The following is a 14,131-nucleotide window of genomic DNA, read 5'->3' as shown; positions in this document are numbered from 1 at the left end:
GGAGTGTCTTCCCACTGCCTCCTCTGGACATCTCTTTGAACATTCATTTGTCTCTATCAGGAATATAACTAAAACCTTATCAGCTAACAGTGCCTGGCACATAACAGGGCCTCAAAAATGTTAGTTCTCTTTTCCTCACATCTTATCTGTTAGCACAGACAGCCATTTGTTGACACCCATCCAAAAATAAGAATGAAATAAATAATAGGTACGCAGAGAGCCAGAAAGTACATGCAGGACACACAGGAGAGACACCAGGGCAAAGGAAATGGAGTTCGATAGGAAAAAGGACAAAAATCTGAAGAACGAAGAGGACAAAGAACAATTTAACAGGTTCATGACTTTGCCTAGGCTGAGCCTTGGCCAAACCACCTCCTGGTCCAACCTTTGACAGATAACCCCAGAGCTGCCAATCCCTGATGCATGCAATGATATGTTCTCAAGGAGGTGATCCCCACCTATAGACACCAAACATGGCCTCTGGGGAAACCAGCTTTGAGAGTCTGCTCTCAGCCTGGAGCAGCCGCAGGGCAGGAGAAAAGGATGCCCAGTGTTCCCCAAGCTTGTTTCAGCTTAAGAGTCAGGATCTCTGTGGGAAGGACCTGGGAATCCACATTTATAACAAGAACCCCCACTGGTTCTTATGATCAGGCCAGGTAGGAAAACTCTAGGTATTAAGACAGCGTTTCTCATGGTGATGGAACACCTGCATCAGAACGCCCCAGGAATGTATTAGACCAATTGCAGATTCCCAGGTCCTACCCCGGACCCAGAGAATCAGAATGACAAGAGGTTAGGGGCCAGCAATCTGCAGTCTTTTTTTTTTTTTGAGACGCAATCTCTGTTGCCTGGGCTGGAGTGCAGTGGCGTGATCTCGACTCACTGCAACCTCCGCCTCCTGGATTCAAGGGATTCTCCTGCCTCAACCTCCAGAGTAGCTGGGATTACAGGCACCCACCACCATGACTGGCTAATTTTTGTGTTTTCCATAGAGATGGGGTTTCACCATGTTGGCCAGGCTGGTCTTGAACTCCTGACCTCAGGTGATCCACCTGTCTTGGCCTCCCAAAGCGCTGGGATTACAGGTGTGACCTACCGTGCCTGGGCTGGAATCTACATTCTTGAAAATTTCTAGGTGATTTCTAGTTTCTAGGTGATTCTGCTGTGCCCTACAGTTTGAGAACCATGGAAGCTTAGCATGATGGCTAAAAGCATGGGCTCCAGGGCCATAATGCCCAGGTTCAAAGCCTTATTTCACCATTCACCAACTATAGGACCTTAGGTAGGTTACTTAATGTTTCTCTGTGTCTCAGTTTACCTATCTGTAAAATGAAGATAACAATATTTACCTATAATAATTTTACATCATATATTTACACTTTATATATTGCTTAATATAAATTTCATTATGTATTATAATATATTTAATAGATATAATAGTTTCCACACATAATGGGTGGCAAGCACGTGGCACGGGCCTTAGAACACCAGCATACCCACTAATTGTCATCTATTATAATCCAAAAACCACACTCCTCTGTCCGTCTTTCCTCCAAACTCCTACTGTATTTTCTTGGTACCTCTGCTACAGCCTTGGGTAGTGTCTGTCTATGACAGGGTTACTTATGTGCACACGTAACTGCCCTGCTAGACTGACTTTGGACTGCCAGAGGACAGAGATCATGCCATTTTTTTCAAATGTTCAGCTCCCTCGGTCTTTGCAAGACTTTGTATCATGTTTGTTAGAGTTGGAAGGCCCTTAGCAATCACCTAATCCAGCCCCTCACTTTGCAGACGAGGAGACTGAGGGTATCACATAGCCAGTAGTTGAACCAGGGCTAAATACCTGTATTGTCACCTTTCAGCTTTGCCAGTTGAGCCCCAACTCTTCATCTTAAAAATGGGTATAATAATGTACACTTGCCTACGTACTAAGCATGTGCCTTGTGAGTAAATATTGATGAGGAACTTTTTGGCAACCTGCAGGGTATCATTAGTATTGCTGCACGGTATTGGTTCTGCCTCCATAAATATTCATTGAACCATAGTGGTGCAGGGTAAATTATCCAAGGATGCCAGAATAATTTCAGGGCCTGATACTCACATGTGAGGGTGACAAAGGAGGGAGCCAGTCGTGTCATTCATAAGATGGCTTTTGGAGCCCTTATCATTCAGGCCAGAGCTTACCACTTTCAGACCCCACTTTCAGCTTTAATGCCTTTTAACCTTTTTTTTTTTTTTTTGAGATGGAGTTTCACTCGTCGCCTGGGCTGGAGTGCAATGGTGCGATCTTGGCTCACTGCAAACTCCGCCTTCTGGGTTCAAGCGATTCTCATGCCTCAGCCTCCTGAGTAGCTGGGATTACAGACACCTGCTACCACGCCCAGATAATTTTTGTATTTTTAGTAGAGACAGGGTTTCACCATGTTGGCCAGGCTGGTCTTGAACTCCTGACCTCAGGTGATCTACCTGCCTCAGCCTCCCAAAGTGCTGGGATTACAGGCGTGAGCCATTGCGCCCAACCCCTTTTAAACTTTTTCTTCAGCCTCTGGTTCATTACTTTATCTTCTTATTCGTGGTCTAACCTTACTTTTCTCCTGCCAACCGGACTATCTTCTAAGTGACCTGACTCATCTCCATGGCCCTGGCTCTGGTGGATCGAATGTTGAATATTATCAGAAATCACAGTTCCCACCCTCTTACGGTCTTAGTTCTTGGACAAGAGGCTCTAGAAAGCAGGAAACTCATCTAAGATGTCCTCCAAGTTCTTTCCCAACAACTGAGCAGCCTAAGACTGACCCCTGTCCCCTCATGGCCTTACCATCATGGTTGGCATTTCCTAGTGTCCATGGCTCATCGGAGTCAAAGTGGGTGTCTCCTCCAATCCCTGGGCCAGGGAAGTAGGCATGGGCCAGGAATCCCCCTTCTCCATCAAATGGGGAGCTGTCACCATGGAAACCAGAAGCAAAAAAGATCATGATGTCTGCCTCCTTCCGGTCGCTTTTGATCTCGTGGTACGGCACCTCTTCAAAGGTCAGTGGGGTCACCTTCTGCCACACATCGAAAGCCTGGCGAATAGCTTTCCGCGTGTCTAGCTCACCCACTTTTGGGGTATAGTTGTGAATGCTGGTGAGAGAGGAGAGGATCATTAGTCAAGATCAGAGAGTCAGAGAATAGCAGAGCTAAGATAGATATCTGAGACAATGTGGCTCAGTGATCTGAATTTGAACCCTAGAATTCTGCTTAGCTGCCCCAGGGGTTGAAGAAGAGGCTGAGCAGGCAGAGCTCTGGATCTCCACCCTGCCTCAGTCAGATGGCTTTGCTTTACTCAGTGTTTTCCATTTGATCTCCAGCAAAGCTGTGTTGAATAAAGGATTCCACTCTAGTTTGTTGAAAAAAGTAAATTGGGGCCAGGCGCAGTGATTCATGCCTGTAATCCCAGCACTTTGGGAGGCCGAGGCTGGCGGATCACTTGAGGTCAGGAGTTTGAGACCAGCCTGGCCAACATGGCGAAACCCTGTCTCTGTTAAAAGTACAAAAATTAGCCAGGCGTGGTGGTGTGAGCCTGTAATCCCAGCTACTTGGGAGGCTGAAGCAGGATAATTGCTTGAACCCAGAGGCAGAGGTCGCAGTGAGCCAAGACTGCACCACTGCAGTCCAGCCTGGATAACACAGTGAGACTCTGTCTCAAAAAAGAAAAAAAAAAGAAATTGGTAAATAGCATTTTCTGAATTTTAAGGTTTTTTTCTAATACAAAATACTTTCATTTATAAAAGTTATAAAGCTATTCAAATAATAGGAGTTTAAGTGAAAAGTCTCTTTAAAAATCTTTGGCACCAATCTTTGGCTTGTCTCCCTAGAAGCTGGCCGGTATCTGATTTCATCCATTATAGATTTAGCTCTTTAGGGTTGCTGTGTTCATACTGCATGGTTCTTCACAAAACACCATCATGGGTTGTCGTTATGGGTTCTCTGTCCTGTGACCCTCTGGGGCATGGATTATTCTACCTACTCCATACGTAAGGAAACTGAGGCCCAGAGAAGTTGAGTGAAAGAAGTTACTCAGAGTTGGGTTAGAACCCAGTGCTTCTTTCTCTTGATCCACTTTACCCCTTCAAGAGACCCGAGAGTCGATTCAGTTTCTAACCTAGATTCTTAAGTTTCCTTGTCTTGTCAGATTTCTGGAAAAAAAAAAAAAAAAAAAGTCCCGCTCTGTAGGGAGCGCTTGTCGGCAGGAGAGCCCTTAGTTCAACTCTAAGGATCTCTGTCTCAGGTCCTGCCTCTGCACCCAAGGGATCCACCTGAGATGACAGCAGAGCCTTGAGAAGTGCCAACCAGCACTCACCTGAGCCTGCCCATGCCTGGCCCTTGCCCCAGCCCCACCTGAGCCTGCTCAGTACCTGGCCCTTGCCCCAGCCCCACTCTGGTGCTTGAGTCTGCTGTGATGGGCTCCGTCATCTCTGTTCTTGGGCCACTGATCTGGCTTGGAGATGGATCCTGCTCTGCCCTTTGTTCCTCCAGACAGTCGAATATGACACTATTATGATTCAGGTCCCAGTTCTTTGTACTCCTTAAGAAACAACTGGAACGCTGTGTTGGGAATCTCAGGTGAAGTCCATCAGGTGGATTTTGGGGTGGGAGGATCCAGATGAGAGGGAATGAGGTTTGGCAGGCAGTGATAAGGAGACTGAATTAAGCCATGGTTTTGTTTGTTTTGTTTTGTGGTTTTTGTTTCATTTGTTTTGTTTTGGAGACAGTCACTCTCTCACTGAGGCTGGAGTGCAGTGGCATGATATAGCTCACTGCAAGCCATGGTTCTTTATCACAGCTGAAAGTTACTGAACCATTCATACCCCACTTTCTGTAACCTAAAAACTATAGGCATCTAAACAGAGCACAACTAAGAACCCCCAGAGGACCAAACAAATCTGAGGTTGGAGTCACAGCATCCTAAGGAAGCCACAAGGAGGACAAAGTTATGGGCTGTCAGCACCTGATGCTGATGCCACATGCCTGGCCCTTGGCCTGTGTTGTGAGCCTGATCCCCAGGCCCCCTTGCATTGTAAGCCTTTGAAACTCAGGCCAGGAAAAACAGAGTGAGGGGGGAGCCAAAGGCAGGGAGGAAGAGGGGGAGTCGAAGCACCTGTAGGTAATGTGTTTTTGCCTCCACTTCTGTCCAGTCAGGGCATAGCGCTTGTTTCTCCGCCTGCGGCTTAAGTGGGGGTGATCAGGGACACCACATCGGGGTTTCTTCATCCACCTGGGCAGAGAGAGGACACACACACACGCGCATATGCACTGTGGTCACTGAACACTCTAGGAAGGGACTGCATATTCCCCAGCTCCAGTCTGAAAAGCAATGTGCATTCCTCAATCTACACTCTGGGACCCTGGCTCGGATGGACCCCAACAGGAACATGATTGACTAATTGATTCATTAATTCATGCACTCACAATCATAGATGAGGAAACATAGCGATATAAAGACTGAGAATCAGAATACATGGGCTTGATAAATTCCAGCTCCACCACTAGTCATAGGACCCGCAGGCAAGTGACTGAACCAATATGAACCTCAGTTTCCTCCTCTGCAACATGAGAACTCTAGTTATTGTTGTTCTTAGGTGGAGGTGCATCTTCAAGGAGAAAGTACATGTGAAAATGCTCTGTAAATGCCATCAGATCACAGCCTGCCCTGGTTAAAAGCCTCCAATGACTTCCCCGAACACCTAGAATAAAATTCAAACTCTTCAGCAGGGCGCAGTGGCTCACGCCTGTAATCCCAGCACTTTGGGAGGCCGAGGCGGGTGGATTACCTGAGGTCAGGAGTTCGAGACCAGCCTGGCCAACACGGTGAAACCCTGTCTCTACTAAAAATTAAAAAAAAAAATTAGACAGCTGCATTGCTTACACCTGTAATCCCAGCTACTCAGGAGGCTGAGGCAGGAGAATCGCTTGAACCTGAGAGGTGGAGGTTGCAGCCAAGATTGTGCCACTGCACTCCAGCCTGGGTGACAGAGAGAGACTCCGTCTCAAAAAAAAAAAAAAAAAAAGTCAAACTCTTCATCCTGACCCACAAAGCCCCACATGACCCAGCCCCTGCATACCTGTCCAAGAACATCGTCATCCTTCTCCCCTTATATCCTAAGCTCCAGTCATGGCGACCTTCTTGCTTTTCCTTGAGCATGCTAAGCCTATTCCTATGGCAGGGTCTTTGCATTGCTGTTCCCTCTACTTGCAACACTCTTCTTCTGCATGTGGTTTGTTCCCTTACTTCATTAAGGTCTCTGCTCAAATAGTATCCCTTCACAGAGGACTTCCTCATCCTCTCTATCTAAAATAGTTTCCCTGGCCCCAACCCACTGCTATCTGCTTATCCTGCTTAATGTTTCTTCACAGGATTTATCACTCGTGAACTTAGATTATGCATTTGCTTTCTTGTTTGTTCTTTGTCTCTTTCCCCAGATTCTAAGCTCCATAAGGACAGGAGCCTTGCCTGTATCCCCAGGGCTGGCATAGTGCCTGACACAGAAGGGGTTCAATAATTATTGTTGACTGACTGACTGAGTGAATGAATCACAACTATCCAACGGTAGAATGGCATAGCATGAAGACAGCAAATTCTCTTTCACTAGACTTGTTCAAGAAGTGAATAAACAGGCTAGGTGTGGTGGCTCACACCTGTAATCCCAGCACTCTGGGAGGCTGAGAGAGGTGGCTCATCTGAGGTCAGGAGTTTGAGACCAGCCTAGCTAACAAGGTGAAACCCTGTCTCTACTAAAAATACAAAAAAATTAGCTGGGCGTAGTGGCAGATGGCTGTAATCCCAGCTACTCGGGAGGCTGAGGCAGGGGAATTGCTTGAACCCGGGAGGCGGAGGTTGCAGTGAGCTAAGATTGTGCCATTGTGCTCCAGCCTGGGCAAGAAGAGTGAAATTACAGAAAAAAAAAAAAAAAAGAGGTGCTAAACAACTGTGGGACGTGGAACATAATTATCTGCAGCACTTATTATATTGTGTTGTGATTTAAAATTTGTTGGTCTATTTCCTCTAATAAATGGTAAATTGAGGACAGGAACTATGTTCTATTCATCATTGTGTCCCCAAAAGGTAGCTCAGTGCCTGAAATTACGTAAATCCTGATATCTGTTTGTTACCAGGTGATACGGTTTTGATTTGTGTCCCTGCCTAGATCTCCTGTCGAACTGTAATCCCCAGTGTTGGAGGCCGGGCCTGCTGGGAGGTGATTGGGCTATGCGGGCGGACTTCCCCCTTGCTGTTCTGCTGTTAGCTAGCGAGTGAGTTCTCATGAGATCTGGTTGTTTAACAGTGTGGAGCACCTCCTGCTTCTCCCTCTTCCCCCTGCTCCAGGCATGTGATGACGTGCTTGTTTCCCCTTTGCCTTCTACTATGATTGAAAGTTTCCTGAGGCGTTCCCAGCCATGCTTCCTGTAAAGCCTGTGGAACCCTGAGCCAATTAAACCTCTTTTCTTTATAAATTACCCAGTTTCAGGTATTTATCTTTTTTCTTTTCTTTCTTTCTTTTTTTTTTTTTTGAGACAGAATCTCACTCTGTTGCCCAGGCTGGAGTGTAGTGGTGCAATCTTAGCTTACTGCAACCTCTGCCTCCCGAGTTCAAGCAATTCACCTGCCTCAGCCTCCTAAGTAGTAGCTGGGATTACAGGTGTGTACCACCATGCCCGGCTAATTTTTGTATTTTTAGTAGAGACGGGGTTTCACCGTGTTGGTCAGGCTGGTCTGGAACTCCTAGCCTCAGGTGATCTGCCCACCTTGGCCTCCCAAAGTGCTGGGATTACAGGTGTGAGCCACTGCACCCAGCACATTCTTTTAAAACGTTTGATTCTTGGCCAGGCGCAGTAGCTCACACCTATAATCCTAGCACTTTGGGAAGCTGAGGCAGGAGACTGCTTGAGCCTAGAAGATCATGACCAGCCTGGGCAACATGGCAAAACCCTATCTCTGCTAAAGATACAAAAAATTAGCCAGGCATGGTGGTAAGTGCCTGTAGTCCCAGCTACTAGGGAGGCTGAGGTGGGAGGATCACCTGAGCTTGGAAAGTTGAGGCTACAGTGAGCCAAGATCGCACCACTACACTCCAACCTGGGTGAGGGGAGTGAGACCTTGTCTCAGAATATAAAATAAAATAAAGTTTGATTCTCAAAACGACACTGTGAGGTAACAGAAATTATTATTCCCATTTCACAGATGAGGGAAACAATCCACAGATAAATCCAGTACCTTGCAAAACACAGAAATCAGCAAGGCAGGACTGGAACTTAGTTGAATGAAAAAAATGAACTATTAATTAATGCAATTTAACAAAGCTTGGAGCTTTTATTTTTTCCTGTCACTGCTAAGCACGAAGTTGAGCTAGAGGAACTATGTTGTTGACCAAATGAATGGGTGAATGAATAAATGTGTGACATTTCCCAAGGTAGACACTCAAACATAGTACTTTAAATGGCTAATCTAGCTTCCTTTCATTAACAGTCCCTGTGAAGAGAACCAAGAACCACCTCTGGCTGAGTTAGACCTGGAAGGCACCTAGGGGAGGAAACAGGCTCAGAGAAAGGCAGCCATTGCCCAAGGTCACAGAGCTGGAGCTGCAACTTGGGGCTCTAAATTCTACCCCGAACACTCCCCAACTCAGGTCTTGGATTAATAAGTGCAACTGGCTTCCTCCTTCCCCTGCTTCCAGAGCACAACACCCCCACCTTCCTACAAGGAGGTGTGGGCAGAACTGAAAGTGGGAAATGCCATCCTTTTCCCTCGGATCGTTCCCTCTGCCTCCTCCTTTCACCATCCACCTGCCACTCTCTGAGCGCTATCCAACAGGCCTGGGGCTTTTTGGAACAGAGTAAAACCCAAGGCCAGGTGGTGCCACAGCAGAGACACCAGTGCTTCTGCCCCAGGATGTACTGCCATGAGGCCTGTGCAAAGCCCTCAAAATAACCTCAGCTTTGAAAGGTGGCTGGGCTCTCTTTAACCAGCCCACTCTGGAGACCACAAGGCCAAGGAGTCCATATCACAGAATAACATCACATCATCACAGGAGAAGAAGTTCACACTCTCATAATCAGAGAATCCTAGGAATAGGAAATGTTCACACAGGATTTTAGGATCCTAAAACCCCAGACTCGTCAAGTTTTAAAAGCTCAGATGCTTAAAATAATGGAATCTAGGCTGGGCATGGTGGCTTACGCCTGTAATCCTAGCATTCTGGGAGGCCGAGGCGGGTGGATCACCTGAGGTCAGGAGTTCGAGACCAGCTGGCCAACATGATGAAACTCTGTCTCTACTAAAAATACAAAAAAAATTAGCCAGCATGGTGGTACATGCCTGTAATCTCAGCTACTAGAGAGGCTGAGGCAGGAGAATCACTTGAACCCCGGAGGCAGAGGTTGCAGTGAGCTGAGATTGCGCCACTGCCCTCCAGCCTGGGTGACAGATTGAGACTCCATTTCATCAAAAAAAAAAAAAAAAAAAAAGTGGAATCTAGAATTTAGAGCCATAATCCAACACTCCCCTTTGCATATGAACACACTGAGACCCAGAGAGATGATTCTGTCCAGGAGTGACTTACGTCAAATTGATCCTTGATCCACAACTGGGTGCATTTCCTGTTCCTCCTCCCACCAACTCCCCTGCATCCTCACCCAGCCCTGCTAGCTCCTTCCACCTGCCTCAGGCTCCCCTCCCTTCCCACCTCCTTAGGAAACTCACTCCTGCTCTTTTCCATGCTTTAATGATGTGAATGGCTTTTCTTAAACAGCTCTCATAGCTTTCTTAAGCAAGTTTAAGCCTGTTCAACTCTCCCCCTTCTTAAACAAACAAAACTTCATCCTCTCTAGCTGCTACCCATTTCTCCCCACCTCCCTGTCAAGCTTCTTGAATGTCTTTCCTCCACTTGCTACCTCTTCTCCTCACCTCCGCTTCTCCCCATTTCAATCTGACTTCATCTCCACCATTCTGCTGAGGTTAACAACAACCTCTTTGTCACTAAACCCAGCAGACAACTTTCAGCCGTGCTTCTGTTGGAGGGCTCTGGAGCGGCTGGCCCCACTGACCACCCCACACCATGTGGCATCATGACAGTGCATCACATCATCACATCAGGCTTCTTCCTCTCCGGCTGCCCCTTCCTGGCTAGCTTTGTGGGGTGCCATCCCCAGCACCTGCCAGTGAATCTTTACATTCTCCTTGAGTGATTTGACCATCCTCATGGCTTTTTTCTACCTCCTAAGTGTTACTACCTCCCAAGTGTCTCCCCAAAACTCATTGTTTCCTTCTGAGCTCTAGACTGGTGTGGCTCGATGACTGTATTTGTCATTAAATGGTGAGCCTCTGGAGGGCCGGATGACAGGCACATGCAGGCACCCAGCAAATGTTTGGTAAATGGAAAAAGTGGAGCCAACTCATTATCATTCAAGCATTTTCTGTATTCTATGAGACATGTACATTGCAGGGAGCTCCAGAGGGTGACCCACAGATAAATTATTCGAGCCAGAGGAGATTTAAGAGCCCATCTACAACCCAATCCCTCATTGTACTGATAAGGAAACTGAGGTCCAGAAGGGTTAAGCAACTTGTCTCCAAGGTCACATGGAAAGTTAATGGGAGGGCTGGACTCCCATCCCAGCACGTCCCCCACTCACATTGGGATTATTCTCTCCCAGGATGGCACTGCAGGAATAAAAGATAGGAAAGGAGGATGGGCATGGGGTGTACACAGGCCATGAAAAATGTGAACCCAAATGTAAGTCCAGCAAGTTCAAAGGCACAATGTCCTAGGCAAATCTTACTCGATCGTTGTCTGATCCAACACACCGGTGACTGGGATCCCGTAAAACTGCTGCATAGTGGAGACTGCTGACTGCAAGGCCTTCCCTGAGTGCAACGCAGATGCCCGTGAATCATAGGGAAGCAGATAGCCATAGGACTTTAACCAGTTCTGAAAGACACATGAAAGAAAAGGATGCATTATGCTGGGAAAGGCTCTGTTCTACCTGGGCAGAGACGTGCCCTTAAAACGAGGGATCATTTGACCCCAGTGACTCCCGGACTCATGCTCTGAGTTCTTCTTCCTTCACTCCACCCTGCAGACACTGTCAAATTAACCTCCAGAAAGCAGCTTTTATTGGCGTCCTCTCCTGCTAGAAACCTTTCATTGGATTTCTATTGGCCACAGAATAAAGACTAAATTTAAATTCAGAGCTTTCCATTGCCCTGCCTCTTTACTCATTTATTCAGTGTTTTCCACTTATATTGGACTAGACACGGAAAAGCACAGCACGGTTAATTCTGTGATACAGAGAGGTATTTTGAAAATGTTCTGCCACCCAGAAACCCACTGTGTCTACTGTCAAAGCCTGACGAAGAACCATGTAGAATATTTGTTGGCAGGAGATTATATACAATATGTATTGCTACCCCCCAGAAAAGCAAGCCACTATAAATAAATATAAATAAAACAATGCATGATCTTATTTAAATATAAATAAATGATGTATGCATAGAAAATACCTAGAAAGGCATATATAAAAATTATGTAGGAGGCCGGGCGCCGTGGCTCAAGCCTGTAATCCCAGAACTTTGGGAGGCCGAGATGGGCGGATCACGAGGTCAGGAGATCGAGACCATCCTGGCTAACACGGCGAAACCCCATCTCTACTAAAAATACAAAAAACTAGCCGGGCAAGGTGGCGGGCGCCTGTAGTCCCAGCTACCGGGTGAAGGGGGGAGCTCTGAGGCAACAGAATGGCATAAACCCGGGAGGCGGAGCTTGCAGTGAGTTGAGATCCGGCCACTGCACTCCAGCCTGGGCCACAGAGCCAGACTCCATCTCAAAAAAAAAAAACAAAAACAAAAACAAAAGCCAGGCGCGGTGGCTCAAGCCTGTAATCCCAGCACTTTGGGAGGCCGAGTTGGGCAGATCACAAGACCATCCTGGCTAACATGGTGAAACCCCGTCTCTACTGAAAAATACAAAAAAACTAGCCAGGCGTGGTGGCGGGCGCCTGTAGTCTCAGCTACTCGGGAGGCTGAGGCAGGAGAATGGCGTGAACCCGGGAGGCGGAGCTCGCAGTGAGCTGAGATCGGCCACTGCACTCCAGCCTGGGCGACAGAGCAAGACTCTGTCTCAAAAAAAAAAAAAAAAAAAAAAATGTAGGAGAATTCCTGATTTTTAGGAGATACACACTGAAGTATTGAGGCTGACATAGGGTGCATAATATCTGTAACTTATTCTTTTTTTTGTTTGGCCCAGATAACAATTGGCTAGCAAATTATTCTTAAATGGGTTCAGAAATATACGTATGTGGCCAGGCACGGTGGTTTACGCCTAAAATCCCAGCACTTTGGGAGACCGAGGCTGGAGAATCACCTGAGGTCAGGAGTTCGAGACCAGCTTGGCCAACATGATGAAACCCCATATCTACTAAAAATACAAAAATTGGCCAGTCATGGTGGCGCATGCCTGTAATCCCGGCTACTCAGGAGGCTGAGGCAGGAGAATCGGTTGGACCTGGGAGGCAGAGGCTGCACTGAGCCAAGATTGCACCACTGCCCTCCAACCTGGGTGACAGAGCAAGACTCTGTCTTAAAAAAAAAAAAAAGAAATATACATATATGTCTATATATATATAAAGAGAGAGACAGAGACAGAGAGAAGAGAGAGAGATAAAGTAAGTATAGTTAGATGTTAATAGTTTTGGGTGAGGGGCATTCAAGAATTCTTTGTTGGCTGGGTGTGGTGGCTCATGCCTATAATCCTAGTGCTTTGAGAGGCTGAGGTGAAAGGATGGCTTGAAGCCAAGAGTTTGAGACGAGCCTGGGCCACATATCAAGACCCCATCTCTACAAAAAAGTTAAACATTAGCTGTGCGTGCTGGTGTGCACCCATGGTCCTAGCTACTTGGGAGGCTGAGGCAGGAGGTTCGCTTGAGCCCGGGAGTAAGAGGCTGTAGTGAGCCATGATCATGCCACTGCACTCCAGGCTGGGTGGCAGAGTGAGACCTCATCTCTAAAATAAATAAGTAAATAAATAAATATTTAAAGAAATTGTCCTATTCTCTAAAATGTTTCTGAAAGTCTGAAATGACATCATAACTTTTTTTTTTTTTAATAAAAAAGAATTGACTGAGTATCCGTTGGTTATAGTATCACGAGGCACTTCTTTTTTGTGCTTTCCTGTTTTCTAAGTTTTATGCACGGAGTGATTTTTTTGAAAGAGGAGAAAAACATTAAAAAGGCAAGAGAATCTGAAAGAAGCTTGGGTGAAGGAGCTCAAACAAGCAATGACTCTGAAGGATAGCAAGTAAAGATTATTCCCGGCTGGGCATGGTGGCCCATGCCTGTAATCTCAGCACTTTGGGAGGCCGAGGTGGGTGGATCCCCTGAGGTCAGGAGTTTGAGACCAGCCTGACTGTTGGTGAAACCCCGTCTCTACGAAAATGCAAAAATTAGCTGGGCGGGGTGGCGGGCTCCTGTAATCTCCGCTACTCGGGAGGCTGAGGCACGAGAATCGCTTGAACCCAGGAGGCGGAGGTTGCAGTGAGCCGAGATCATGCCATTACACTCCAGCTGGGGCAAAAAGAGCGAAACTCTGTCTCAAAAAGCAAACAAAAAATTATTCCCACCCAAAAGCATGAGGGGATGGAGACCCAGGAACACAAGAGTACCAGGAAATATGTGTGGCATCAGCTGGAAAATGAGGAAAACATCCGTGTATTTGTTGAGCCCAGAAGCACTTCCAGGAGCTACATGCTGGGCTCGAATCTAGATAAGCCCGTTTCCCATCCTCAGAGGATTATCCTGAATGCCAAATAAGCCAATGAAGGGAAAAGAGCCTGGGGAAATGGCATTATTCCCCTCCTAGCTATAGCTTTTGTTTCATGTGTCTATATGAACAGGCTAATTATGGATGTGTCTTTTATTATAAGTCAAATGAAACAGTTTTTCATAAGGCAGCCGATCAGAAACTATAAATAAGTTATTATTTGCTTCACCAAAGGTGACTATAACATCTTTACTGCCTTGTGATAAAATCCATCTGATGATGCAAACAAAATTGTCAGAATAATAAAGCCTTGAAACATATACAACAAAGTAACA

General features: G+C 46.5%; 2 protein-coding genes across 8 annotated transcripts in view; one reads left to right on the top strand and one right to left on the bottom strand.

Annotated features, from left to right (window-relative positions):
* MMP24OS (MMP24 opposite strand) overlaps nucleotides 1-14,131 on the top strand; it is a 55,628-nt gene that overhangs the window by 20,203 nt on the left and 21,294 nt on the right. The gene's annotated exons all lie outside the window — the stretch shown is intronic.
* Nucleotides 1-14,131, bottom strand: part of MMP24 (matrix metallopeptidase 24) — a 33,289-nt gene that overhangs the window by 18,750 nt on the left and 408 nt on the right. For 2 of the 5 annotated variants that reach the window (XM_009216226.4, XM_009216225.4), the window contains exons 1-3: nucleotides 10,822-11,603; nucleotides 5,144-5,260; nucleotides 2,822-3,126 (exon numbers count right to left, since the gene is read on the bottom strand). In XM_009216226.4, coding sequence (XP_009214490.1) covers nucleotides 2,822-3,126; nucleotides 5,144-5,260; nucleotides 10,822-11,000 — 601 coding nt within the window. In that variant the 5' untranslated portion in view covers nucleotides 11,001-11,603. 5 annotated transcript variants of the gene reach the window in all.

This window comes from Papio anubis, chromosome 16 (genome assembly GCF_008728515.1).
Source record: "Papio anubis isolate 15944 chromosome 16, Panubis1.0, whole genome shotgun sequence".
In the NCBI taxonomy this organism is placed as follows: domain Eukaryota; kingdom Metazoa; phylum Chordata; class Mammalia; order Primates; family Cercopithecidae; genus Papio; species Papio anubis.
This window is presented reverse-complemented; position numbering and strand designations above follow the sequence as displayed.